General features: G+C 39.9%; 1 protein-coding gene across 7 annotated transcripts; it reads right to left on the bottom strand.

Annotated features, from left to right (window-relative positions):
• Positions 1 to 469: 469 nt before the first annotated feature.
• LOC131684811 (putative mediator of RNA polymerase II transcription subunit 26) lies at positions 470 to 26,517 on the bottom strand. 7 transcript variants are annotated; one of them, XM_058967981.1, is made up of 10 exons: positions 26,395 to 26,517; positions 26,084 to 26,323; positions 15,893 to 16,193; positions 15,491 to 15,706; positions 14,829 to 15,426; positions 13,940 to 14,377; positions 12,553 to 13,770; positions 2,596 to 2,804; positions 1,984 to 2,403; positions 470 to 1,846 (listed from the first exon to the last, which is right to left on the bottom strand). In XM_058967981.1, the coding sequence occupies exons 3-10, from the start codon at positions 15,983 to 15,985 to the stop codon at positions 1,733 to 1,735; spliced, it is 3,306 nt and encodes a 1,101-aa protein (XP_058823964.1). In that variant the 5' UTR covers positions 15,986 to 16,193; positions 26,084 to 26,323; positions 26,395 to 26,517; the 3' UTR covers positions 470 to 1,732. The 7 variants fall into 7 exon arrangements, with proteins under 7 accessions (XP_058823964.1, XP_058823962.1, XP_058823963.1 ...); XM_058967979.1 differs by having other exon boundaries at positions 26,084 to 26,517; XM_058967980.1 differs by lacking the exons at positions 26,084 to 26,323; positions 26,395 to 26,517 and adding an exon at positions 25,799 to 25,911.
• Positions 26,518 to 27,144: the final 627 nt, after the last annotated feature.

Raw genomic sequence — 27,144 nt, 5'->3', positions numbered from 1 at the left:
TTAATGCAAGAAAATATTTCCGTCAGCATTTGACTGATACCAATAATGAAATCTAATTGGCGCATCGAGCGGATGAGTTTCACGTTTGAGAGCCAATATGTATTTCTAAATTAGTTATGGAATTTGCGTTTCAACTTCGTCTCATCAAAATCTGACAATAAATTAGTGACAGGACTATGCTAGCGTCGGATTGACGCTAGCTCCTAAAAATGGAGACACAATTTGTGTTCCTGAGCAAACCCATAGTCAAGCAAGAAAAGGAGCTCATTTTAAGCTGATGAGAACTAATGAAATCGAAATCACGGCCACTGGTCTTTCGGGCCCTTCCTGATTTTTTTTGGCTGCGTGCTTGATCTGAAGCATTACAATTATTTGATTATTTAGAAGGAGTTCTCCGTCCATTGAACATTATTTGTAACATTTTTGGCTACTAGCAAAGGAATATGTCATCCAAGATACAATTATGAGCTGTATTGAAAAATATAAAAATGTTGTTATTAATTTATTGTTATTGTTTTCGTTCTATTCACGGTACAGACGCAATACATTAAATATAATATGGTACAACTTAAAACATTCCGTTTAACAGCGCTCTTATGGTGATAATAAAAAATCGTTTTCAGCCACTGTTAAGGTACGTAAGATTTCCTGTTTTCCAATGTTTCTTTTGATTCGTTTCCAAAGTGAAGCAAAAACAATTAAAACCAACAATGTTAATTATTCGACTAAATAAGTTAAATTCATACATATTCGCGCATAAAAATAATTACCCTACAAAAATTTAGGATGAGTTGAATTTAAAAATATCCAATTTATGCCTAGATATTGAATAAGACTGCCTACATACGAACATCGAGAAGAGCTAGATTTTGAAATCGGTTTATTTTTACAAGGGAAAAAGTCAACATTTAGGCTAAAAATTCTTAAAACCTATAGAGTCACATTCATTCACATTTACAGCGAACACACTTCCGGTTCGATCGTTCGTTCAACTCCGCCATTCGATTGTTCGTTTTGCCGTGGAAAAAGTTTGAAAATGGAAACTCCTCCTTAAGCCTCCTAATTATTCGTTAAAAGTTGTTATCATTAGTACTAGCAGTCGGTAAAACGGAGGTTGAACTCTAATGCGTAAAATCGACTTATATCTGGTTCGCGTTTTCAAATAAAGAAGTTTCTAACTTTCGAGCGCTATCCAATAAGATTTGGGTACTTCCATACATCTGATGTTAAAAATGAAATATGCTGCAACAAATTAATTCGTTTCGCATATACTAGCAGCTTTCAAAGTATATACATACTTTCTTTTTTTCCAAAACCAATAGGAAACCGATAGATTTCTAATTAAAACGCAGTTCTCTGTTGCAACGCATTTATTCTCCGCGTTGATTGAGTTCAATATCATCTATTATCGTGCTGGTAGAGCCTCTGAGATTACAAATCATTTTGAGTTGTGAGTTTTCGTGAAAATTTCAATGTTCATTTATTTTTTTCTTTTTTGATTTCGAAACTTCTTCATCGTTGTTTCATTACACTCCAATGTTAAGCGCTTAGCTGAGAAGCTAATGATTATCGCAGGTGTATCAAATGGTCGTTTCAGCTAAGCACCTACAACACTGTGTGCGCCAAATTTCTACTTCCGAAAGTAGGTCTAAAATTGTGTCTGAAACTGCCCAAACGGTAATCTACAGCTATCGAAAGATGCAAATTGATGTATGGACAGCGTTTCGATATGCTAGTTGGACTCGATTGATTGATCCTGATCGTCAGTGCCGAGGGTGATCATCATCTTCTCGTCCGAGCTGTCGTTGCTATCCGAGGAGGCCGAATTTGCAGAATTGGCCACTTCCTACAAAATGGAGAAGGAAATTCAGAGTAAACTAACAAACTTTGTCCCCGATTACGACCAAACAGAAAACCAGGATAAAATCTACTACAGTACTAAATAATACTCTAAATCAACGATACTAAATTCTAAATAACAACCTGCGAACTGTTGAGCTGTTTGATGCTGTAGAGTGGTGGTGGCAGCGGCGTTGAAGGCGTTGGTTGCGTAACAGTCGTCGGATGCTGCAAACCCAGCATTGGTGTAGATGCAATCCAGACAATACCGGTACTAGAGCCATTAGTCACGGCCACTGGTTGCATCGTACTAGCGGCATGGCCACTGGCCATCATCAATCCCACCGTAGGAGTGGGTGGCGGTACCGTCAAGGTAACTGCTGCCGTAGGGACACTTGTAGTGACCACACCAGGCTCCAGTTTCGGCTTGATCGGTGATTGATTATCCACCAGGACCGGGTCATCGTCGTCGTCGTCATCGTCATCTTTCAGGTCTTCGTCGGCGATATAGTAATCCTCTTCGCCCTCATCGCTGAGCCCACCCGATTTCATCGAATCGCCCAACTGATTTGGGGGAAATGAGGAACAATTGCAGGTCATTCGATAACACAGGACAAATACAGACGTGCACAAATAAAAGAAAAAGAAAACAAAACATAAAACCTACCATTCTACCCACGCAAATATTAAATCACTCATCTCTAAATCATAGTGGAAAAAAAACCAGCGGCATGCCTCAGCAATGCTTCAACCTACCTCCAGCAGATAGCGCACGTGGTCCTTCTTCAGCTTGTTGTGCGTTCGGATGTGCTTCGACAGGTGATCGCTTCGCATGAACTTCTTGTTGCACTCGGGACACGCGAACCGTTTCTCGCCGGTGTGGGTTCGCCGGTGCCGCTGCAGCTCATCGGACCGAGTGAACCGCTTGCCGCAGTACATCCACGAGCACACAAAGGGCCGTTCACCTGACGGGGGGCGAGACGAAATTACAAATCTTCAATTCAATTAAAATTGTTTTAAGGCCGAACGATGGGGCGCTAGAAGCAAACTATTTTGGGATACATTGGGTCTCTGATAGATAGGTAAAATCATGAACCACACGAGGAAACGTTTAATGTACAGATACAATTTACTTTAGACTTGTTGATCCAAAATCGAGCGATCGATTATTTATGTCAAAATCGTTAACTATGGGTTACCGGCATTTGAAAATTATTAAATATTTATCAACATTCTTTTAAACAAATATAATAAGGCAATGTCTTCTACAATGTTGTAGAGCATACTTTTGCCAACAACTTTGCTGAAAATATCAAGACTTTATCTTTATCCTAACTCCCCTGTCGTCGCAAACCATCACAAAATACAAAACGCCCCTTCCCCCATATAATGCAGCGCCATTTATGGATGGACACTTACAGCTCAATATCTCAATATCAATCTGACGATTTCGGTATATTCCGTAATTTCAAAGTAATTAGGACATTTTTGAAAAAATAAGGACCCAAGAAATAGTTTTGTTGAAACGCTGGATTTGGAATTTATGATGTTATTGCAATAAATATCGAAAATGTCAAATCCATTTATTTGGTTCTGTTTCACTCTAACAGTGAAATTTTTCAATTGCATTTTTTATATGTAATGAGCAGAAGTGTTCGTTAAAATTACTTTAGTAAGAACAATGTCTTTCTTGAATACTAAAATTATGCACATAATGAGTAGAAAATGAGTGCAGAATTTGAGCTAACATTGTGTTTGATTTTTTATGTTGAAACGACATTTAATTAGCAACGGACTGGAAGGTGTGAAATATTTTTCAATATTAAGAGCCATAGTACTCAAAGAAGAACAAGGAGTTGAAGGAAGAAAGTTTAGAAAAGCGTCAGTTTTCCGACGACTTAACCCGTTGTCTTCTACCGTAGGAGTAAGGATACCTTGGCATTTTTAAATGCAAATCACCTGAGTCTCCGACATGCCCGGACAAGCGTAAAGTGACTTTGTAACTCATGCTGTCGGTTTCGATCCTATCTCACACTTTTCTAAACTTTCTTTCTCCAACTTCTTGCTCTTCTTTCAACACTATAGCAATTAATATTGAAATATATTTCAAATATGACTCACTCTTAGTCGTTAATAAAAAATGATTGTATTTGATTTGGATTTGGAAAGACTCCTTACCAGGACAGGCGAATCACGTGTTTAAAAATATGTACATATATGACAGAAATATAGGGGAGATCGAGGATAACCAGCACATCTCGGACTGGAACGTGACCAAAGAGATTCGTTTAGCGCAGATCTGGCGCTAGAACACTAGGTCTATGACCAAACAACAAGCTTAATATTGCGATAAGCATCACCACACGCACAGTAATTCCGCACAATCGGCAATCAATACCAGGTGCGCGACGTTTGGCATAAATACGTTAGGCATAAGTACATTAGGCATACATACGTTAGGCATAAGTACGTTAGGCATAATGGACGTTAGGAATAATGAACGATTGGCATAATATACGTTAGGCATAATGGACGATTGGCATAATGTACGTTAGGCATAATGGACGATAGGCATAATTTCCAAAAATATAAAAATAATCGCAAGGCTTTCGTTAGAGATTTCGCTTGTTTTTTCAGGTTTGGAAAAATTACGCTTTGATATACCATACCTTCGCATAACTCTAGCGAGAGACTCCAAAATGAAAAATACCATGCGAGATAATTAACTCTTACAAGTGTAGAGCTTTTTTTCTATTTTTCTGTAGACGAGGTGAAGAAAATATCCCTTCAGTTTTGATACTAGCAAATTTTTAGCCTTTTAGATGTATTACCAATACAGTTGCATCTAAATATTTAAAAAAAGCTAAATAATAAACAGACTGTTGTAACGGCATTTAATTGGCAAGGGACTGGAAGGTGAAGTATATTTTTCAATATTAAGAGCCAGAGCAAGGAGTTGAAGATCGGTTCCGACAGCATGAAATACAATGTTACTTTACGCTCGTCCAGACATGCAGCAGACTCAGGTGATTCGCATTTGTGATGGCTTCAAGAATACAGTCACTGTGTTTAAGAATATGGGAGATAATCAGTATAGAACCAGCAATATTCGTATATTCGTTGAATGAATAATAAAATGCATCATTCTTTCTTTCATGAGCTGTTCTTCTTGGTTATATATTTTCTTCTTGGACAATTACACCTTGCATGCATGAAAAACTAATCTAAGTGAATCCTTACATGCCCAACTTTTTGCTAGCGCTCATACGGTTCAAGAAACACGAAAAACTCGCTTTGAAAGATACTTCTTTCGTAGTGCTGGAAGCTGCTCAATATTTACCTTCCGGTGCTCAACACAATTCTCCTAAAAAATTGTGAATATTCTATATGCTAGGAAAAGATAGTCGGAGATACGCCTTAGCAGTTTTCAATAATAATGAAAATAATTAAGATATATCAAAATGTCACTTATCAACGCCAACTGTCAATATCTCTGGTGGTACTGCTCCAGTCAAGTTATATCAGACTAATAGCAATAACTTCTAGTAGTCCCAGTTACTGGTCTTCCTTATTTTTGTGAGTAAATTCTGCCTAAATCAAAAATTTTAGCAGCTTAAAAACGTTGTTCTTTACGTACAACATGGGCATCAAGGGCTTTATTCATACCTTAATACAAAATAGACTGATTTTAAACAAGAATATTTAGCCTATTTTAGAGATGTGCAATTTGTTCATTTGATGTTCATTCGTTCTGCATCAGTTATTTGAGTAAAGATTTCTTGAAGTATATACAATAGAATAAAAGGGTGATCGAGTTTTATCAGCTTCCAGATTAATTAAAAAATTTTCAAACATTTGCGCTCTTACCACCCGAGAGTGTCACCACCAAAAAGTCATTTCCTTAAAGGATACTTCAATATGATAATTTATGCCTAACGTCCATTATGCCAATCGTTCATTATACCCAATGTATATTATGCCTAACGTCCATTATGCCAAACGTCTTTATGCCTAACGTCCATTATGCCTAACGTACGTATGCCAAACGTCCGCATGCCTAACGTATTTATGCCTAATGGGGTACACCCATCAATACCAGCACCAATGACAAATTGAACTCAAAAAAATAGTATTAAGAACATGTTGTAACAAAGCTGAAAAGTGCAAACTATATCACTTAAATGAAAATACCATGTACAAAAACTAAAAGAGATAAATAAAAGCAATTTTTACTACTACTACCACATGCACAGAGACCGCTCTCCACGACCCCAATACACTTAAGATAAGCATTCAACATAGATTGGCCATGACCCGAGATATCACCCGAATGAAGTCATGACCTTCATCTGAATCAAGGTTTGCTGATACCTTTCGGATTCCTAAACTTCAATTCTTCCACGAAATTTTCCAATTTTCGAGCCTCCTCTAACAAGAAACACTGAAAAACTTGTTGAAGCTACGCTATCTTTCATAAATATCACCTTATAGTGCCTAGGTGTCCGCCTTCTCTTTATCACTCTAATCTAAGTGTCCGCCTTCTCATTACCTGGAATGGAGCAACGGGAAATAACTCAAACTAAGGTAATTTGGTATGACTTTTCAGATAAAACACTCAGGTACTCCATGTTTTCCCCAGGAAATACAAAGAGTGCTCTCCATGCTCTATCGAACGGAAAGCCTCCTTGGAACTGTAACCATACCCGAGCAGAAGAAAATAACTTCAGAATACCAAATTCAGGTATACTGTACCCAATACTTGAACTTGGAATACTTGGTGTTGAAGAGCCTTGCATAAGAGGTAAAATACCTGAAGTAATAACTGATCCATGTACTACGAATAACTAGTTGATAATGAAACGAGTTATTATAATACCTGAATAATAACAAAACCTTTTGAGTCTTCCAATAACAAAATTCACTGTATGGAATAATTCAATAAGGTATTGATTTGGTATTTGTAAAAATCACCGGAATACATAAATAATACTAAAATAAAGTATTATACCTCATTGAGGTGTTAAGCAGTTATTGAAGAATGTTTCTTCAATACCTGCCCAATACCTCAATGAGGTATTAATAATCAATTAATACAAGATTTAGGTATGATACCAGAAAATAATATGCTTGTGTTATTCGCCAGTTATTTTCTCCTGGTCGGGTATGGGTATGGTCGCTGATAGGTAAATACAAAACCATCAATTTTGTGGGGAGAATGTTTACAGCACAGCCTCTTTTATGATTGCCGTTGCCACTACTGTCATAATAATTAGCATAAAAGCAATGTATAGCTGTCATCATCTGACAAACGTTGCGGTGATATGCGTACTAAAATGCTTGGCGCAAGCATCTTTGCTGTCAGATTAATTTGGTTGTTCAAAGAACAATTCTCGATAAACATATGATTACGGTCTAAAAGCCAACTGTCAAAATCCACTTTGAATGGAATTTGTGATTGGCGTGTAACGGTTTTTTCGGAATTTCCATTCAAAGTGGATTTTGACAGTTGGCTTTTAGGCCGTAAACAAATGTTTGTCGAGAATTAATACGTTTATATACAGTATTTTGGATACCTCCACACACCTTAATTACTTCCCTCATCACTGTGGAGACATAGCTACCAGCCAAGTAAGCTCATCGATCCATTCATACCGCCAACTTTACCACTGAAGATTTCCTGTCCGTCTACTACCAGAACGTCCTTGGAATGAGAACAACAACTCAGACTGCGATTTCGACATTATTGCTCTCACTGAAGCATATATTACACTTCTTCTCGGAGCTTTCCTTAAAAGAATGCTTAAATTTTGTCCCGATCATATGCGGGATATGTCGAGAGATCATGCGGAGTCTCTCCACAGTGGCATGACTTTTCATGAATGTCTCGGATTTTCGGCAAACAGGTACACGAGCCCCGTTCAAAAAAACAACAAATATTGGTAGAGTAGTTCCGGTGAAAGGTTCGAAGCTGACGTAAAATAAGTTGTTTTCTTATACTCTTCGATTTTTGCTGAACGCAATTGCTTGCGAACCATTTCACTGACTAAAGCAGCCAACACCATACTTCGCAATTAAGGCCCCTGTCGGACACTACACCATCTATCTTCACTTCTCGGGCGGGTACGTGTACAAAATACTTCTTCGTACACGGCCGAATGTTGTTCAGTTAGATCACGCATATATCGATGATAAGAAAATAGTTTATCTTTGGTCTGGAAGTAGACCATCTAGGAGTCGGTTGTATTAAGGGGATTCTCTGATATAATTGTGGCAAAAAGTAATATGTTTAATAATTTTTGTTGAAGCAGAAAAAATACTTAGACATGTGCGCTATTCTGCAAAATATTTATTAAGGTTTCATCCATAAAATAAAAATTTTCGAGTGCAAAGTGTCAAAAATGGCGGCTTTCTCAGAACAAGATTTTTCGAATCTGCGGGCATTCTCGTTTTTGAACCACTCAACCAATCAACTTCGGGCTTTGCCCGCCTAAAAGAAGACAACATTCTCGGGCGCTGCAACCTGAAAATCGCAATATTTGATCACTAACGATTTTTTATAGCTGGCCAAAGTGGAAAATGCGAAAAAACGGTACTTTATTTTCAAGTGGCCGCCATTTTGTTTCTATATCGAATTTTTTCATGTTTGTTAGGTTGGGGTGCCTCTACGGAATGATATCTTCAAGATCGTTTTGGTTTGCTGCTTGTAGGAATTGCGACCTGTATCGTGCCCGCAGATGAGGTCGGTTTTCAAAACACCTTTTGCTGGAGCCGCCATTTTGGACGCCATTTTTGACATCTTACACTCGAAAATTTTATTTCATAGATGAAACCTTAATTAACATTTTGCAGAATAGCGCGCAAGTCTAAGTCATTTTACTTCTTAAAAAAATATCAAACATTAGGTACGTTTTGAACAATTATATAAGAGGACCCCCTTAAATGGATATAATTTGTATCGAAAAGGAGACTTTTCGACATTATTTTTGCCATCGGAGAAATATTCAAATCGACCTCCATTGAGCCTGAGTGGATGTCGGTCGTCGGAGATATCTTCCCAATAGCCGACACTATCATGCGGAATTCTGTGTCTCCGGTTCGAATTTGAATTTCGCGGAGATACTGACACCTTGGATTAGCTGTTTCAAATACTCCAGGATTCATTCAGTGAAGATTCTCACTTGCTCTCCTATCATGTAACAATAAAGCCCCAGAGCCATATAGAATCAAATTCAACTTGTTGAAGAATCTGGCAGGCCCAAAAATCAGGAAAACCAGCCTCCGACCACAACTCGTATCGACCGATTGAAATGCTGTCCTGTATCCGAAAGTTGTTCGAGAAAATTATCTTGTTTCGCCTCGACAATTTGGTTGAAGAAAATGGCTTACTGTCAGATACACAATTTGGCTTCCGCAAAGGCAAAAAGTTGCGTTGATCTCAACAGAAATTCAAATGACATATGCTGACAAAGAGCAGAAGGTAACAGTTTTTTTTTGGATATTAAGGGGTATTTTAATTAAGTTTCTATCAACATTCTTTCTAAGAAGCTTCACCAGCATAGTCTTTCACCGATTATAAACAATTTTTTGCTAAACTTGTTGTCTGAAAAACACGTGCATTTTTCGCATGGTGATTCATTGACATCACCAATTAGCTTCTGGGTCTTCTGCAGGGCTCGTGTCTTAGACCCCTACTCTACAAGGTACATTAGGTATCTAAAACAGAAGTGCCAACAAAAAATCAACTTTCTCCGTACAATAACCGGAATATGGTGGCCAACCCAGGAGACCTGATCAGGCTGTACCAAACAACGATATTGTCGGTGTTGGAGTACGGGAGTTTCTGTTTCCACTCCGCTGCACAGTGGGGCCGGGCTGGTCAAAACCTCCAAAATTTATTGTCGATTTTCATACCTTTTATATTTTTTCCTAAATGTACATTACCTAAACCTGTATTTGGCAAATTTTCGAGTCAATCGATTGAAAAATATAAGTGCTACCTACATTTTATTGAACCGTAAAAGGTCTTGAAAATCTGCATGAATTCGAGTGACAAAAAGTTTTTGTTCATTCTAATTCATCTCGCTTTAATAGGTACTACATTGATAATTTAACAACACGTATAGGCGTTTCTAATAGAAAATCATTTCAGAAACTCAATGGTGTATTTCGATTTGAGAAGTAATGAGTATTTAAAAAGTTACCAATAAAATCAATATAACTAAATTATTTAATGCGGACTTATTCACACTCAGAGTGTCATCTCTTTATCGGTGAAAGCGTGTTGAAGGATCTCATCTAGTACAACTGACGTAGAATTTTATCTAGTTTTCAAAAATCATAGTGCCATCTTGCGCCGATTTGCGCCAAAGGTTGATATTTGAACATTTGTAAAATTAGTTTTTTCGTGGAGACGCGTGGTATTTTTTAATTTCATGAAGTTTTGCATTATTATTCACCGGTGGATTTCTTTTTCTGAACGCTGCTTGTAAATTCAGGGTTTGGGGCGATTTCCTTGATACAAATATAAGTACCGTCTTGCAACTATGACTCGTGTTTCTACATTTTCACAGTTATCTGCAGTATAGAAAAATTCAAATATGTAGAAGCCAACGAGGCAAACTAACTGCAACTATTATTATATCTTTCCATGAATCCTATCTTTTTGTTAGGCATTGGTCGTTAGCTTTACTGGTGACCGATGTAAGGTAAACACGTGAGTGTGGGAAGTGTTCTTTGTAATTAATGTAATGCAACATTTATTTTCAAGTGCAAACTCCCTATTGAATCTATCACAATCAACAATCAAATTCAAAATCTCCCTCAATAATTCACTTCCAAATCGACGAGAGCTTCATGCAAAATGCTCACGTCTCTATTTTAAAGCATACACATACTATGCTCAGGATATTTTCGTACGAAAAACCAAGTCAGTAACCACAAGCAGAGATATTCATATCTTCATTGGAATTGAAAATCAATGAAAAAGTATTGAGCGGCTTAGCTGCAGCATGCATCGTATGAGCAACTGTGAATAGAGCATAGTAGGGCATGATTTGGGATCTTCATCAAAATCAAATAAACCCGTCATCTTTTAATAGCTTTGACGATAATTATAATTAAATAAATCAAAAAACAAAAATTTAAGGCATTCTATCAAACACCTTTAGATATGCTATTTTTTCACCACTATTCTAAACTCATACGTTCACAAATTAGTACATGAGGATTATCTCTTAAAGAGCTATGAAGGAATGATTTTTTTTCTACGATGATATTCAGATTGGACTGAAGATCTGCATATAAATGTATAAAACTACATCATTTTTTATTCTCTATATTTCGATAAATTGGAACCACCCTAGCTAACTCGTTACTAAGGACTACCCTAGGAAATCAAAATGTTTCTGTTCACTTACGAAGTATCTGTTTTGAGAAGTTAATAAAATTCACTTTTGCGAGATTAAAAAAAAAACTTTTAGAACCACCCTAGACTGTCTAATTTTCATTTTAGCGTCCTAATTTAATCAAAATCGAGTTCAGCGCAGCAAAATTACTCTTAGATGATATTTTCGGACATTTTAAACTACTTTTGAGGTTTTGTCCAGCTTTTGTATGGAGTGGATCCACTGTGCGCTGCGAATATACATTTCATCAATCTGGAGCGAATTCAATGTTGTTGTTTGCGTATTACTTTGGGCCGCGTGCACTCAACCCATACGAAGAGTCTATAAGTGCTGACAAGCGTCGTAGCGCTGAAAAATCGATTTTAGGATCTCTCATAAATTACGAGAGGCTTTCCGAGCTCAATGCCCATACCCGATTATGTCCTTATACTACGATTACATGACACAAAATATCAATTCTTCTTCGTATTATCCCAACCGTATGAGATTCGTGGAATCCCGAATCACATACGTCCGCAAGTAATTCCCATCTATCATAGTAAATTTCAAGAAGTCGACTGCAATAAGTTATTCTACAGTTATTCAATATACCCTTGGAATTATTGATACTTTGCTAACCGATCAATAATTCGTTTGGGGCAGCCTCAGCTCAATAGAAGCTACTCGTTCGACGAAACCTAGAAAGCACATCCCCTGTTTGCTGGAGAAAATATGGGAGCTCCTGCCTGCTTTGTCTGTAAGATCGTAAAAGATTATCTTTGCCAAGGCGGGCGCTTTAGAAAGTGACATCTACGAAAGACAAAGCTGCTTCAATGAATGTTTGGGCCATAAAAGTAGTCTATTGAAAATTTGTTAAATAGAAGTTTACGAAAAAATGAAAAAAATTTGCGCTATTTCAGGCAGAGCCGTCAATAGGAAACACCAAAGTGGCTCAATCAAATTCGGGAGGTTATAAATAGGTGCCGCGTGTTTGTTTAAATCATTCGTTGCTCTCATAGCAAACGAGCAACACCATAACTGTAACGCTCGGACGCTACAATAAGTGACAGACGCTATGGATTTTCGGCAATGGTGGCAAAGTTGAACCGAGTACAAATTTTTCAAAGCGCTCTCGATGCCGCAATACCAATGAACGACATGGACTTACAGAATGTAAATATGATAACAAGCAAGTCCCGAGTAAGTTTTACCAGAAAAATGCAACACGTTCATATCACAATATCCGTTTGTATAGTTATCTGACTTGACCTAACATCAGAATATGACCCATTCAAGTGCCTATCAACAAAAACTAAATTCCATTACTCACCCGTATGCCACCGCAGGTGTGCCCTCAGGTGAGACGTCTTTCCGTACACCTTATTGCATCCGCTCACGTGACAAATGTGCTGTTTCTTACGATCGGGTGGTCCCTCGCCCTTCGTCTCGCAGTTCGGACAGGTGCAAGCGACTCTCCGAACACGGGGTTTCGGAACCTGCTCGTTACCGCTGTTACTATCACCGACACTGATGTTCACATTGACCGAGGTCTGCGTGGCCGGACTGAGTATTTCACCCTTGATCTGATGAGCGCTGTTGCCGACGGACTGAGTGGTAGGCGTCGATAGCATATTGCTGTTCACCGTTGCCGTCGTTTGCACTGTTGGGAACGATACACTGGTACCACTGCCACTGGTACTGGTGCTACCGCTGCAAGATACGCTGACCGGTTGTGGCTGTATTGGGATAGCTTCCTGCTTGATGTACCACTTACCGGGGTCGTTTGGATCCTGCTTTATACTTGATAATTGATGCGCCGCTGCCTGCTGAAGGGATATAGTTTGCCCTACTTGATTGACCGGGTTCAACTGAGGCTGCGACGCCACTGTTTGCGGTTGAACCGGTTGCATGAAATTTGTCGGGATCACCTGAACGTTTCCGATTCCAGGTATGTTCTGGACCGGGATTGCCTGCAGGCCAGGAATATTCGGCATTTGAATAATGTTGGCTGCATTTTGACGAAGCTGCGGTAGACTGTTGGTCGGTATTACCGTGATCTGCTGACCGACATGTGGACCTGCTATCGTTATGGGTTGAGGTTGTTGTTGAGGCTGCGGTTGCTGCTGCTGGCCGGTATCCTGGGAGCTGGCAACCCCAGACTGAACCGTCCCAGCGGGAATGGTAGACATAAGCGGGGTCGCTCCGTTAGAGGCGGTCGCCTGTGCCATGCTTTGTGGTTGCTGCAGAATGATGTTCTGAGGGGCGGAAGCGGCCTGTAAACCAGCCAGATGATTCAGCGAAGTAAGCTGAACCTGCTGAATTTGACCGTTTGGCGTGATGATGTTAGCTACCTGGGGAATCTGGGGTATCACTTGCATTTGCGGTTGGACAAGCGCTGAACCGAACGCTTGAATTGGCACATGGACGGTTTGATAGACAGTTTGACCGTTACCGGTAGAAATCGGCACTTGGACTGGTATGGTCTGCTGCATTGGGAACTGCACGACCTGAGGCATCGCAGCGGCCGGCCGTACCTGTACGTTTTGACCTGAAATGAAACAGACGATGCGGTTTGATTAGTTACCATAGATATGGGTTTGAGATCCCATCACCGAATCCAAACATAAAGGGGAACACAAAATAAGGCACGCATTAAATGAAGAACGCAGAAGCATAATGTTGTTTAGAACCAAAAAGACGAGATGAGTGTAAATTACCTCCTTCCAGTTTAATGGTGGTTATATTGTTTGGTAAAATGTTCTGAGCGGTAACAGCTGATGTGGGTACTTGAATATTGGTACCAGGAATTGTGATAGTAGCAGGTTGAATCTGTTGAATATGCTGCGCAGCTGCTTGCTGCTGAGCTTGGATCTGAACTTGCTGCGTTTGTTGCTGCTGTTGTTGTTGTTGTTGCTGCTGCTGCTGAGCCTGAACCTGTTGCTGCTGCTGTTGCGTTTGTTGTTGCGTTTGCGATTGACTATGCTGCTGGTTCGCGGCAGCCGCAGTCGCAGCAGCTACAACGGCGGCTTGCTGTTGCTGTTGTTGCTGCTGCTGCTGCTGCTGCTGTTGCTGTTGAGCTAGAACATTTGCCGTGGTAGTTGTACCCAAGGGGATTGTTATATTAGTTCCCGGGATAGTAAGCGTAGCCTGACCAGCTGCATGAAAATACAGAGAATTCAAGCGAATGTATGATATGGTTACGTGCGTGCGACAATGGGAAGTTTAATCGTGATGGCTCTGACATTATTTGGTACCTTAATAAGCTCGAACCTCTGTTTCTTTATAATACAAATGAAATGTACAATAACATTGTATGTGTTGTTTCCCTAATACTATTTGAACACATGTTTATGTATGAAGCTAGCTAGATGTATTGGCCTTGAAATAAACCCTAAACCCGAGATTCCGAAACCACAATCCTCAATAATGTCATTGAACCAAATGAAATGTGGCAAATGTGTGCGATATTGCATAGATTGCATGCATTGGATAAATCTACCATAGGGTTTCAGCTCTTCATGAACAAAGCTTTACACAGATTTGGAAACAAAAACACCAGTATTGAACCACACCTTTTGAATGAACAAACATTTCACAACGACTTACCATTCGGTAGCTGCACGGCCTGTGCCATGTTCGGCAGAAAGTTTGTCGGGACGACACCATTGGGCGCTCGTATCAGCTGCCCGGAGGGAGTAATAAATGCCTGCTGGCCATTGATTTGAACGGCCTGCGCTCCCGCTAGTTGACCAGCCTGCAGTCCTCCCGGTACAAACAAAGTTTCCTGCCCGTCTACGTTAATCGTCTGCACCGGTTGAATCATTTGAAACAGTCCGTTAGGATTTTGGATGAATTGTCCACCCTGCAGGAACTGTTGCGGCAAACCCTGCAAATTCAAAATCTGCGGCTGCTGCATTTGGGGAGGAGAGGTGACGAAGGTCTTCACCGGCGTTCCCACTGGAGTGTTTGCAGCCGATGAAGTAGTCACCTGCACCGGCGTTCCATCAGCCGTGGTGATCGTGTTCAGCTGGTGCTGTGGCAGAAAGTTCTGCAACTGCTGAAGCGTGATCACCTGCGGTTGCTGCTGAGGAACTTGAGTGAACTGGGGCAGATGAAGCTGCTGTTGCGTTTGTTGGTGCTGCTGTTGCAGCTGTTGTTGTTGTTGCTGTTGCTGCTGCTGTTGTTGTTGCTGTTGTTGTTGAACCTAAAATATATAAAATTATTTTTGAGTAAACAATAATAGAGGTGGATTGAAGTCGCAAACATACCGAATGTGCTTGTTGCTGTTGCTGTTGTTGTTGCTGTTGTTGCTGCTGTTGTTGCTGCTGCTGTTGTTGTTGCTGCTGATGCTGCTGCTGCTGCTGCTGCTGCTGTTGTTGTTGCTGTTGTTGTTGATGCTGTTGAATCTGCTGTTGCTGTATAGCTTGCTGATTCGCATTTTGCGGCTGTGATGCAGCCATAATTGCTGCATTGAGCTCATTGCCCTTGAAACGAAAAAATGGAACATGAAATGTATGATAGAATGGAACATTTTACACTGACTAAACATCGAGTTATATTAATAACTGTTAAATAAAGCAACTTTTCAGGTAATTAAGGAAATCCACAACCAACGAGAAAACGTGTAAAAATATAAATTCAATCGATGGGAAAAAGTATTCTAGACGGACCTGTAATCCTTGGGCCTGTAGTTGCGCCACGACTGATGCGCTGACGACTCGTATCTCTTGGCCGGGCGCTAGATTGCCCTGAGACGAGTCCATTGGTTGCGCGAACTCAACAATATTTTATTTAGTCTAGTTTACGGCGCCGACAGAACACCCCTGGGTATTCACCATTTCGATATTCACTATTGGATATGAACGAACTTCGGATTCGTTGTATCACGCAGTCTCTTAGTTGTGTTTTGCTCTGTTTTGTTGCGTTTACTGTGGATGGCAATAGGAAACACATTCCTATTGGAAGGGTTCACTGGAATTGTGGAAAGAAAATGGGTTGGATAAGACCAGGAAGTAATGGGATGTATTTGAAGATAGAGTAAAGTCACGTATAGTTATGCATTGGCATTCTTAACATTTTTTAATCGAATACTTTTGTATGTCCAAGAAAATACCAGCGAATAGAGTTTTAAGTTCATTCTATTTTTTCGTGACTACGATGTAACTAACATTTCAATAAAGGGATCTTCTTAAGAAATATCTTTAAAAACACAGGAGTGATAGATTTTGAACGTTGCACCGGAACGGAATTATACAAATTTTGCATTAATCAGCAGGTAAAATGTTTAGAAGCGACTCGGAAAAGTCGATTTTTTTTAGTATATTCCAAACTGACCCATCAACACTAAAATGTTGTGAAATTGTAAATATAAGCTCACTGTAAATCTATCTCTAAAATCATTCGAAGGCTGATGTTCAAAGGCGACGGACGGAGTATTTTTTCCGGAAAACTTTGTGAAATCAGTGAACGTTAGGTATTTTAAGGAGGCGGACAGATTTTTTTTTGTGAGAAACTCGCGCCGGGTTTGGTTTATCACGAAATTCAACGCACTATTATAATTCAACAATTCGAACAATTTGTATGATTATTTGTTATTAATTATTTCCGATTGTTGGAAACTAGCAAAAACCACCCAAAGAAACTGATTTTCAAAACATCCGACAGAAGCTCGATTTTCGTTTGACTGTACCAGTTCATATACACCCCAACCGCCAAACATAAACTGTATATTTGTGAAATCAGTTGACGCTAGATGTTTGAAGGCGACACCCGGAACATCTATTTTGAAGACTATCAAATCCACACTGAGGAGGTAATTATTAGGAGCTGCAATCTTGTTGGCAAAGTGTTGACTTCATTACATATCATTAGATTTGCATTACAGGCCAATTGCAGTTACAAAATTATGATATTTATGGACATGATCCAGGCATAATCCAATCACCAATTTCATTTAAATTTAAAAAATCGCTCCAGATTACTTTTTATTTAGGAAACCTCTCCAAAAGCATCCTGAGTTTGTGAGCATAAACAACCCTTCAGAATCTAAATAAGAGTCTTTGGACACACCCATTTTAATAACTGAAGACCTTTCAATACTTTATGTACATCAAAATGATCCAATTTAATAGACTAATAAAATCGGGTCAAAAAACTGTAGAAATTTGTAGTAACAAAAATTTGATCTTCACTATATATGTGTCATGTTTCTCGCAGGGGTAGGTAGGAACCTGTTGTTACCTCTTCTGCTAGCTCTGCCGTACCAATCTTAAAGCCATGATTTGGTTAATGCCATCTAGCGGCGGGTACTGATGCCTATATACCAATAACCGCTACCAACATGTAACATAAAAATTGATAGGTATCCGGAGAAACTGAAAGACAGAGATTTTTTCTGTATTTTCTCCTCTTTTTATTCTTCTACAGGTAGCACAGGAGTAACCAAAAATGAGTTTTTTGCTGGAACAATAATATGACAGAGTGATAAGACGAGTAGAACCCCAGGACCCGCCTATGCAAATTCAACTTGACGTTACCTCCGGTTCGAACATGCCTGACAGAATTTTTCCCAGTTTTTTGAGTTCTTGCAAATGTTGGAGAAATCTTCAAACTTCAATTGCGCAAATCAGCCGATATAATTTGACATCATCCGCGAATTGCAGTCGTGGAGTCTGCTGCACTAGAAGTACATCATTCAAGTACAGCAGAAACATCAACGAACCTATTTTACTTCCCTAGGGTATTCATTACGTTAAACTAAATATCCGTGCATGGTAAGCTCTATCGTTCTGTGAGGTAAAATAACATAACAACTACGAAAATTGTCGTTGATTCCAAATTTCTGCATTTTAGCAATTGTTATATCGTGGTTCACTTTACCAGAAGCGGCTTATAGGTTGATGTAAATATCATCAGTTTGATCGCGACATTCCATAATCTCTGTTATGTTGGACAGCGGTTCTCAACCTTTTGCGTACCACGGACCCCTTAGAAATCAACCTGGGTTGCTGCGGACCCCCGCGGATAAACATCGATTTAGTATGCTATCAATATGTTATTTTCAGTTTGTTAGGAAACAAGAAATAGGAAATTTTAATATGCACTCGGAAAACATATTTTTCTTCGCGGACCCCCAGCAACGACTTCATGGCCCGCAAGGGGTCCGCGGACTCCAGGTTGTGAATCACTGATGTAGGATATTATAAGTTATTAGAACAGTAAGTTTATCGACACCAGGACAGTCAGTCAAAAATCAGGTCAAATCCTGGGAAAGCAGGACGTGCTGACACCTTAAATATGATGATAACAGAAATAATAAACCTTTTTGGTGTTATTGGGGAAAACAGATCGAAAGGGTGAGTTAAGCGAAAGCAATCATGTGAAAAAAAATTCCCCCCAGAGGCAAGACTCGAACATGCAACCCTTAGAACTCCGGCCCAATGCACAAACCCTTATGCTATCCCTAGCATATGATGACATTTTAACAAAAGCGATCCTAACAAAGATCGAAGATCTATTATCCCAATCACGCTTAGACAGGTTCACCATTCTGCAAAACTTCTATTACTCCGAAGATGGATTGTACTGTATATGATTGATTTGTGGATTGCATAGTAAAGCCCGGTGCTGTGTTCTTCTGACGGCATCTGTCCGTAATAAGTGCCTATTACCTAGACAAGAGAGGTAACTCCACCATCTGGATCCTCGATATCAGCCCATCAACACATAAACCGGAACCAACGGCTTTAGTTCCCTTCCGAAGGACACTACACGACGAGGTCGTGGAGCTTGCCAAGTGTTGGGTACGGAACTTGAATGTTATGGCGACGACCCCTTCCGATCAGGTAAAGGTATGTATGTCCTCCCGAATCTATTCGAGATACTGCACACATTAAATTTGGTCTACAATTGCAGTTTGGCAACGAACGTAATCAGCTTGACTCCGGCACCGACGCTCATCTGATTGCCACGGAACTTGGATATTACCTTTTCGGTCATGTAAAGGTAAGGAGGGTCCGAAGCTATTCGAGATACTGCACATCCTGAATTTGGTCTATAATTGCAGCTTGCCAACGAACATAACCAGCTTGACTCCGTCACCGACGCTCATTTGTTTCCCACGGAACTTGGATGTTATGGTCCGACCCACTGTGGACAGGGAAAGCTAAGAAGGGGCATATGTCATTCCGAAGCTAGATACTGGGCACCCTGAATTAGGTCTACAATTGCAGTTTGCCATCGAATGTAATCAGCTTGACTTCGTCACTGACGCTCATCTGTTTGCCACGAAACTTTGATGTTACCTTTCTGGTCAGGTGAAGCTAAGGAGGGTATATGTCCGTCCGAAGCTATTCGAGATACTGCGTATCCTGAATTTAGTCTACAATTGCAGCTTGCCAACGAACGTAATCAGCTTGACTCGGTCACCGACGACGATCTGTTTGCCACGGAACTTGGATGTTATGACGTGACCCTCTGCAGTCAGATAAAGCTTAAGAGGGTATATGTCCTCCCGAAGCTATTCGAGATACTGCGCACCCTGAATTTAGTCTACAATTGCAGCTTGCCAACGAACATAATCAGCTTGACTCCGTCACCGACAATCACGGAACTTGAGTGACATGACAGCGACCTGTTCCGGTCAGATAATAACGCTCCAAACAAGTCAGACCAATTCGAACATGGAAATACTGTATCAGTTTACTCAGGTAAATACAATGAATGTATATGTTCTTCCGGAGTAGGACATTAGATGCTGCAGCCGTTGAAAACCCACCCCAATAACAGGCGTTTGCTTCCACCACCGCCGCTCGATTTTCCCCCGTTCAACCGTCAGGAGACAACTTGCACCTTAAAATCTACTATCAGAAATGTGAGAGGACTGCGCACAAAGATCGATGAGCTATTCGTCGCTGCTTTAGTTGTCGATCATTATGTTATTGTTGGGGCTGAATGATCAAACCAAATCGCTCCATTTATGTGTCTCGAGGTACTCTGAATACCGTAGTAATCGCGATCCCAACACCACAGGAAAAAATATGGTTGTGTTGTGCTCATTGCTGTCTCTAACCGATTCGCATCCAAACATGAACAAGACACTCACAATCTCGAACAACTCTGGAAAAATATTCGTATTCCCGATATTAATATCTGTGTGGGTGTAGTATGTATTCCCATCGATTCCGCAAGTGATATAGAAGTTATTCAGAAGCACATAGACTCCGTACTTGACATCGCAACTTCCAACACGATACATCAACCATTCGGTGATTATGACCAACCTGGACTTCTATGGAAGAGTACCCCCTGCAGTATGCTTTCCCACACCCTTCTGAATCATGCATGTGACAAATGTACAGCATATACAGTGAATAATAGGCGAACTCGAATCCTGGACACTCTGTTTATAAATCAAGAAGCTTCAATGAACTGCACCGTTTCGGAAGTACTTGAGCCGTTAGTTGGTTCAGATGCACATTATCCTCCACTTTTTGTAACGTAGATTTACCCCCAGCTGGTTCTTTATGATGAGATGGAGGATGTTAGGGAGTTTAATTTTTCCAAGTCTGACTTCTGTAGACTTCATAACTAACTACAGTCAATCGACTGGGAGACTTTTTTGTATTGTGCGATCGACGTGGACGTAGCCGTAGAAAAACTTCCACAGGTGCTGAAACAGCTTTTCAAAATACATGAGCCTGTACCCCCGTCCACGACCGAAACCAGCATGATCCGACCAGCAGCTACGCAAACTGAAAAGATTGCGGGCAGCTGCGCTTCGACATAACATCAGGTGACGAAACCCCATTTCAAAAAGGGAGTTAACTCTAGCCAGTAACAGCTACATAACCGCCTTCTCAACTCAAAACACGTAGCACAAACCCAATCCAACCTGAAACGAAACCCAAAACACTTTTGGACTTTTGTAAATGGGAACGTAAAGAAAATGGTCTACCTTCTAGTATGTTTCTCGCAAAAGAAACATCTAACACTCCCAGCGTAACTTGTTCACGAAACACTTCTCGAGTGTGTTTAAAAATGAATCGGCTAACTCAACTCAGGTGGGTCGTGAGCTTCAAGAGGTCCCTCATGATGTAATCAATTTCGGAAACGTTTAATTTACTCACATAAGTAAGTTAAAGTCCTCTACATCAGTGGAGCCACATGGGATTCCTTCTATTATACTGAAAGGATGCGCAAGCGCATCGTGTACACCACTACGACTTATTTTCAACCAATCACTCAGTATTTCCCGTTTGTTGGAAAAATCGGTAATGTTTCTAGTTTTTAAAAAGGTGATAAGCAAACTATTGCAAACTATCGTGGCATAACCTCGCTTTGTGCTAGATCAAAGTTGTTTGAAATCCTAGTAGGATATATGCTCTTTCGTGAGACCAAAGCATACATAACCAACGCTTTTTCAGGCAGATCAACAACCACCAATCTAGCCCAATTTACTTCTTACTATATTAAAAACATCGAAAATGGACACAGCTAGACACTGTATACACTGATCTAAAAGCTGCTTTCGATCGTGTAAACCACTCTCTTCTTCTGGCACTCTCCATCAAATTTCACAAGGTGGCTTGAATCATATCTAGTAGACCGTTCTCTGTCAGTGAAATTAGGAAGTAAGGAATCATATAGCTTCATCAACTTGTCGAGTGTACCTCAAGGGAGCAATCTCGGACAGTTGCTTTTTTCTTTATAATTCAATGACGTTTGCTATGTTATACCCCAAAAGTTCAAGATTATATACCCTGATGATCTCAAACTATTCCTCTTTGTGCGGTCGATAGAGCACTGTATCAAACGTCAACGACATCTAGATGCTTTCTGTAGCTGGTGTAATCAAAACTTGTTGGCTCCCGGCGTGTCCAAATGCTCTATAATATCTTTCACACGCAGAAAAACTCCAATTCTCTGAAGCTGCAACATCGCCGGGCAATAGCTACAGAGTGTCAGGTATCAGAGACTTTGTTGTACTCCTGGACCCGTAACTAACATTCAGAAACCATTACTCTCGCGTTATAGCACAGGCAAATAGAAATCTTAGCTTCGTAATCGCCAACGAGTTTACTGATCCATATGGTTTGTGGGCACTGCACTTTTCACTTGTTCGTTCTGTCCTGGAAGCTTCAGCAGCCATTTGGTGCCCTCATACGAGCATTTGGATTAACAGAATTGAAGCAGTGCAAGCAAGATTCCTCCGCTTTGCTCTGATAACTTTGCCGTGGCGTAACCTAGCAGAGCTACCACCTTACATGGAATGCTGTCATCTGTTCGATATGGAAACTGTGGCCAAAAGGTTAAATACATGTTTGTTGGGAAAATATTGACTGGCCAAATTGGTGCCCTCTGATATTCTCTCACAAATCAATATCAATGTACCCCTCGGGAGCCTTAAATCGCATAACTTTTTAAGACTCGACGTTCTGCACACTGAGTACGGTCAGAACGAACCCATAAGAGCGATGTGTTTGGAGTAGACTGGCAGCGGTCGTGCATTATAGAAACCGACCGCAGAAATGAGATGCAGCCATGAAGCTGGGGAAGTTCGAGATAATATTTTTGCTGGGATAACTGTCAAAAGTGCTAACCCATGTAGCTAAATTCACTGTCACGGAAGCCATAGTGTCAAACGAGGACGTGTTTACATTTTTGTAGAAAATAAATTAAAAATTATTTTGAAGATTTAAGGCTTGAACATATATAATGTTATATTTAGATAGATGAGCTCTATCGGTTTATGTAATAAAAGAATTTTATTCTTCACTTAATGACAATACCATTTAAAAAGATACGGGAAGAGAAAAACAGTAAATTTGGCTGCACGGTTTTTTTGTCTATTTTGTCTACTAGTTTTGGTAACTAGAAGGTTTGTGTAAACATCGAGTGACTTGTAATTTGAATGGATACATGACCTCTCTTTGTTTGGAGTATTTCGTATAACACCGAAAAATGAAACTCGGAAACACCTCGATCTACGTTACTGACCCTGTGTACCTGTTTTTCGTTACGCTAGAGAGAATATTTCGGGAGAATATATCGAGAATGCAGTTGGAAAGTAACAACAGTATTACCGCACAGTTGGCTGCTTTGCTGATATCATTCAAAATTAATATTCATGAAGAATGTCACGATATTGGTAGACAACTAGTCGATAAGTTAACAATGTTAGGACTTCGCATCTACCAGCCATACAAAATGAGGGACTAGACAGTCGATCGGTGACTTTGTAAATGTGTTTAAAATTACTCGTATTTATATCATTAAAGTTATATAATATGTACGTGCATAATGTTTCGCTCTTCGTAAGTAAACATAATCAAATGCATTTCTTTTGTTTTTTTCAATCTCAATACTCCCCACCCGCTACTTCCTAAATTCGCCATATTTGTTTTACATTGCTCGATTGGAACCAGAGTTGAAAATAATCGAAGCTTTTTCTTGACGGCTGAAAATGAACCTGATGCGACTCGTGGTGAATAGGAAAATTGATTTGTACCGAAAATAATAGAGCTCGAACCTAATAGTTTGTCTGAACTGTGTAAAACAACATCGATATGCCTTGTTCTTGAGCGTTTTTTTCAAAACGTCATATCTGCAATGAGTTACTCTCTTTGTTTACTTTCTCTTTCGATTTTTACGGCGTCACTATAACACTTTTCACTTATTTTACAGTACAGATCGAAACACGGTGGTTTTAACTAGCATATTATGCAAAGAGTTGAGGGATAAATGTTAAAATGACCGAATTATTAGCAGAAGAGAAAGTAAACAAAGAGAGTAACTCATTGCAGATATGACGTTTTAAAAAAAACGCTCAAGTGTTAACCATAACTGCTGAGCAGAATAATCAAATTGCACGTACCTTCGGTGCATTTTGCATATTTGTTTGTGTGTATCTAAGCAACATGTAAATATGTTTTCTAAAAATACCTTGTTTGTAGCCAGGACATTACGATACTACCCAGATACTGTCCATTCCAAGAAAATGAAAATCGTCAAGAAATCGTCCGACTCGCAATGACAGGCTATTGCTTTTCAAACTTTGCACTGTCAGAGCACCTTAAGGGAAATTTAAACTATATAACCGGATAGGGTTATGAGGCTGTATCTAGGGACTAAACAAGAATATTTTAAGAGCTTCGGTTTATTAAAAAGAAAGAAATTTATATGTCACGATTTTATCAATGTCCCCGTTTTATCAGCCTAAAAGCTGATAAAACGGGTTTTCACTGTAATACAATTAAAAAACAAAGTGAAGATTCTGTTTCCTAGCTTGTTTATGTACTTAATGGCCATAAAAATGCATGCTAATAATATTTCATCTAAAAGTATGCTATTGTAATCGATTTTTTTTAAATATTAAATTCGTGTACGCTTTATTTTAAAGGTTAGACAATCTCAGCACAAACGTCGTAACACGTTGTAACATAACAATTTCGTTAGTGTCTCGCGTTTCCCTTAATTCAATAATGGCAAATATATCCGTCGTTGTATTCAAACACTCAATCATAGAATCAGTACTTGTCAAGTAAAAAGTCACTTTACTTTTCAGTTCCTTTCGGCAATCCAAATAAATAAAACTACACTCCAGCGAACTGAATTCTCACCCACACATTTACATGTTTGACACTGAATAGTTATCCGCTACCCATACTACATGCAAGCAAAGTACCGGCCACCCATACCAATCCCTTTTGTTTACATTTATTATTATAATGTTCTAAACTCGACAACGTGAAACGCATAAATAACTCGCAACGCAAAACATGCCGCAATGCACGTGATCAATTTCTAGAGTGAGACAGTTTTCCCATTAGTTCCACCCCAAAACTTACAAAAGCCGTAAATGAACAAAGGAGTGAGAGGGGGAGAGTCGCAAAAAGCTTCATCCTTTTGCGTTCGACTGGCATCAGCTTGATAAAAAGTGCGTGTGGAACAGCAAACGCTTTTCTTCCTCTCTCGCAGTCGCAGAATTCTAAACATCAAAACCAAAACAAACCGATTTTCTGTCGAAGCAGCCGTTGAGCGGTGGTGTGCGTGTGGGCTGTCTTGCTGGAAAAGGACAGCTTGTTTGGAGAGAGGGAGGGAAGTTCACTCACGATAAAAAAGAGAGAGTATGCGAGACCTCATGTGAGCGAAACCGCGGCACCACCCTGTGGCAAAATAATTACGGTTCGTAAACCAGAAGGCGGGGACAAGTATCGTTCTCATGGAGCTTCGATAAAGCATTAGAGATAAGAAGGAAGTCATGCACAAGGTTGAGCACAAATTGTTTAAAAACATTTTTCCTTATTTAAAAATACGTTCTCCGAAAAAAAAACACTTCGGTTGACAATCACAAATAACTTATTTCGAGCAGTAAACTTTCCAACCGATTTCAACCAAGAAATCGCAACAAATAGCTTCACAATTGATGGGGAACTTATTTCATTCCACGAAATGTAATCCAATATGGCGTCCGACTAGCAGAACTTTGCAGCTCAATTGATCTAGTGATTTCCACACGATATTAAACACCACTCGTTAGCCTATTACAAAATTAGCACTTAGAACAGTAAAATCACCATTTGGAGGCCGAGTTTAGGGTCGTTACGAGCACTGAACGGGCGTATTTTGCACCCAATTTTGCAAACGTCGCGCGGTTCGTTCACTTTCAAATTAGAGCGAGACACTGACACATAAACTGGCTGGCATTGGTACAGCGAGAGAGCGAGAGAACCACCCATAAAGCCCCCGCCCAGAGGAGGGTAAATACGAAACACCCACCAAAGCACTTTTCTTTCCCTGCTTTTTGGTGTAAATATCAGTGAGACTTTCGAGCATAAATCTACCATCAGAGCTGAACATACCTTTGGCAGCACAGGTGGCTCACTGGCCGGTTCCTGTACAGAAGAGTCCATTTTTCGATCACTAATCTTTTCCAACAATCACACCGAATTACATCAAAATTCTTTTTACGATGCTTAACTGTACATTCGCCACAAAGTAATCCCCATGCTCATAGCTCACTCGTATACGAAACAAGCATACTACCATAAAAGCTTCACTTGTATATGTGGCCTAAAGATTTTCTATCGACCGAGACCGTCCTGAGCGAGTAAAAATAAAAAATGCATATTCACTTAAGAACTGGCTTTTCCACATCCAACAATGTATTTACTCAAACAGCTTATTATCTCTACTATCAGTTGGCACTGCTTCTGGTGGGTACCAATCAATGTACACGATTGTTATCGCCATTAAAAACTCCGACAAACCGACGGATGACTCTTTTACACTGAGGCGTGCATTACACAGACGGTCGGCCCAGCGGAGGTAGACGTTTCTTACGGGAGAGAGAGCGCACATAAGCTCCTCCGCCTTTCACACACACACGCTGAGTGACACGGGTAAAATAGGGCAGGTTACCTATTTTATTAAACTCGGGTTAGTAACAGCACGCAGAATCGCTTGAAAACAGAACATAGGTACGAAAATTATAGGAATCAACCTGATTTTTCCAACCTTTCTATTAGTGATCAGACAACAACAGAGTGAAAAACTCTATTACAACAAAAATAGGTTACTCAGTCGAGTAAATTCAGCGAGAGAGCATTTGGTACCGGGTAAAAAGAGAAAAGAGTAAAATGTACGAGCTCAACACCCTCTTAAAACATACGCAGCAATAATTTGGAGGCAGGGAACAGCTTTTTTTTACTTCTCACGTATAAACTCGGCCTTCGGAACGAACTAGCAACGGCTGGATTACTTGCTTATGCATTGCATGACTTGCTCGAAGTGATTTGCTGAACGTGAAAAAGATTTATTTATTAAGACTAATAGTCACGATATAACAGTTCACAGTAGAGGTTATGCAGAGTCGAAAATCTTTTTCTTTTACCAAAATCAGGCAAATATGACGACTCAAAGA

This window comes from Topomyia yanbarensis, chromosome 2 (assembly GCF_030247195.1).
Source record: "Topomyia yanbarensis strain Yona2022 chromosome 2, ASM3024719v1, whole genome shotgun sequence".
Taxonomy (NCBI): domain Eukaryota; kingdom Metazoa; phylum Arthropoda; class Insecta; order Diptera; family Culicidae; genus Topomyia; species Topomyia yanbarensis.
This window is presented reverse-complemented; position numbering and strand designations above follow the sequence as displayed.

Coding starts and splice junctions, on each gene's coding strand:
- LOC131684811 (XM_058967979.1), bottom strand. CDS start 15,985: ATGGACTCGTCTCAGGGCAATCTAGCGCCCGGCCAAGAGATACGAGTC. Junction 2,805..12,552: donor ACACCTGCGGTGGCATACGG/GTGAGTAATGGA, acceptor GCCCCCCGTCAG/GTGAACGGCCCTTTGTGTGC. Junction 1,847..1,983: donor AACAGCTCAACAGTTCGCAG/GTTGTTATTTAG, acceptor TCCATTTTGTAG/GAAGTGGCCAATTCTGCAAA.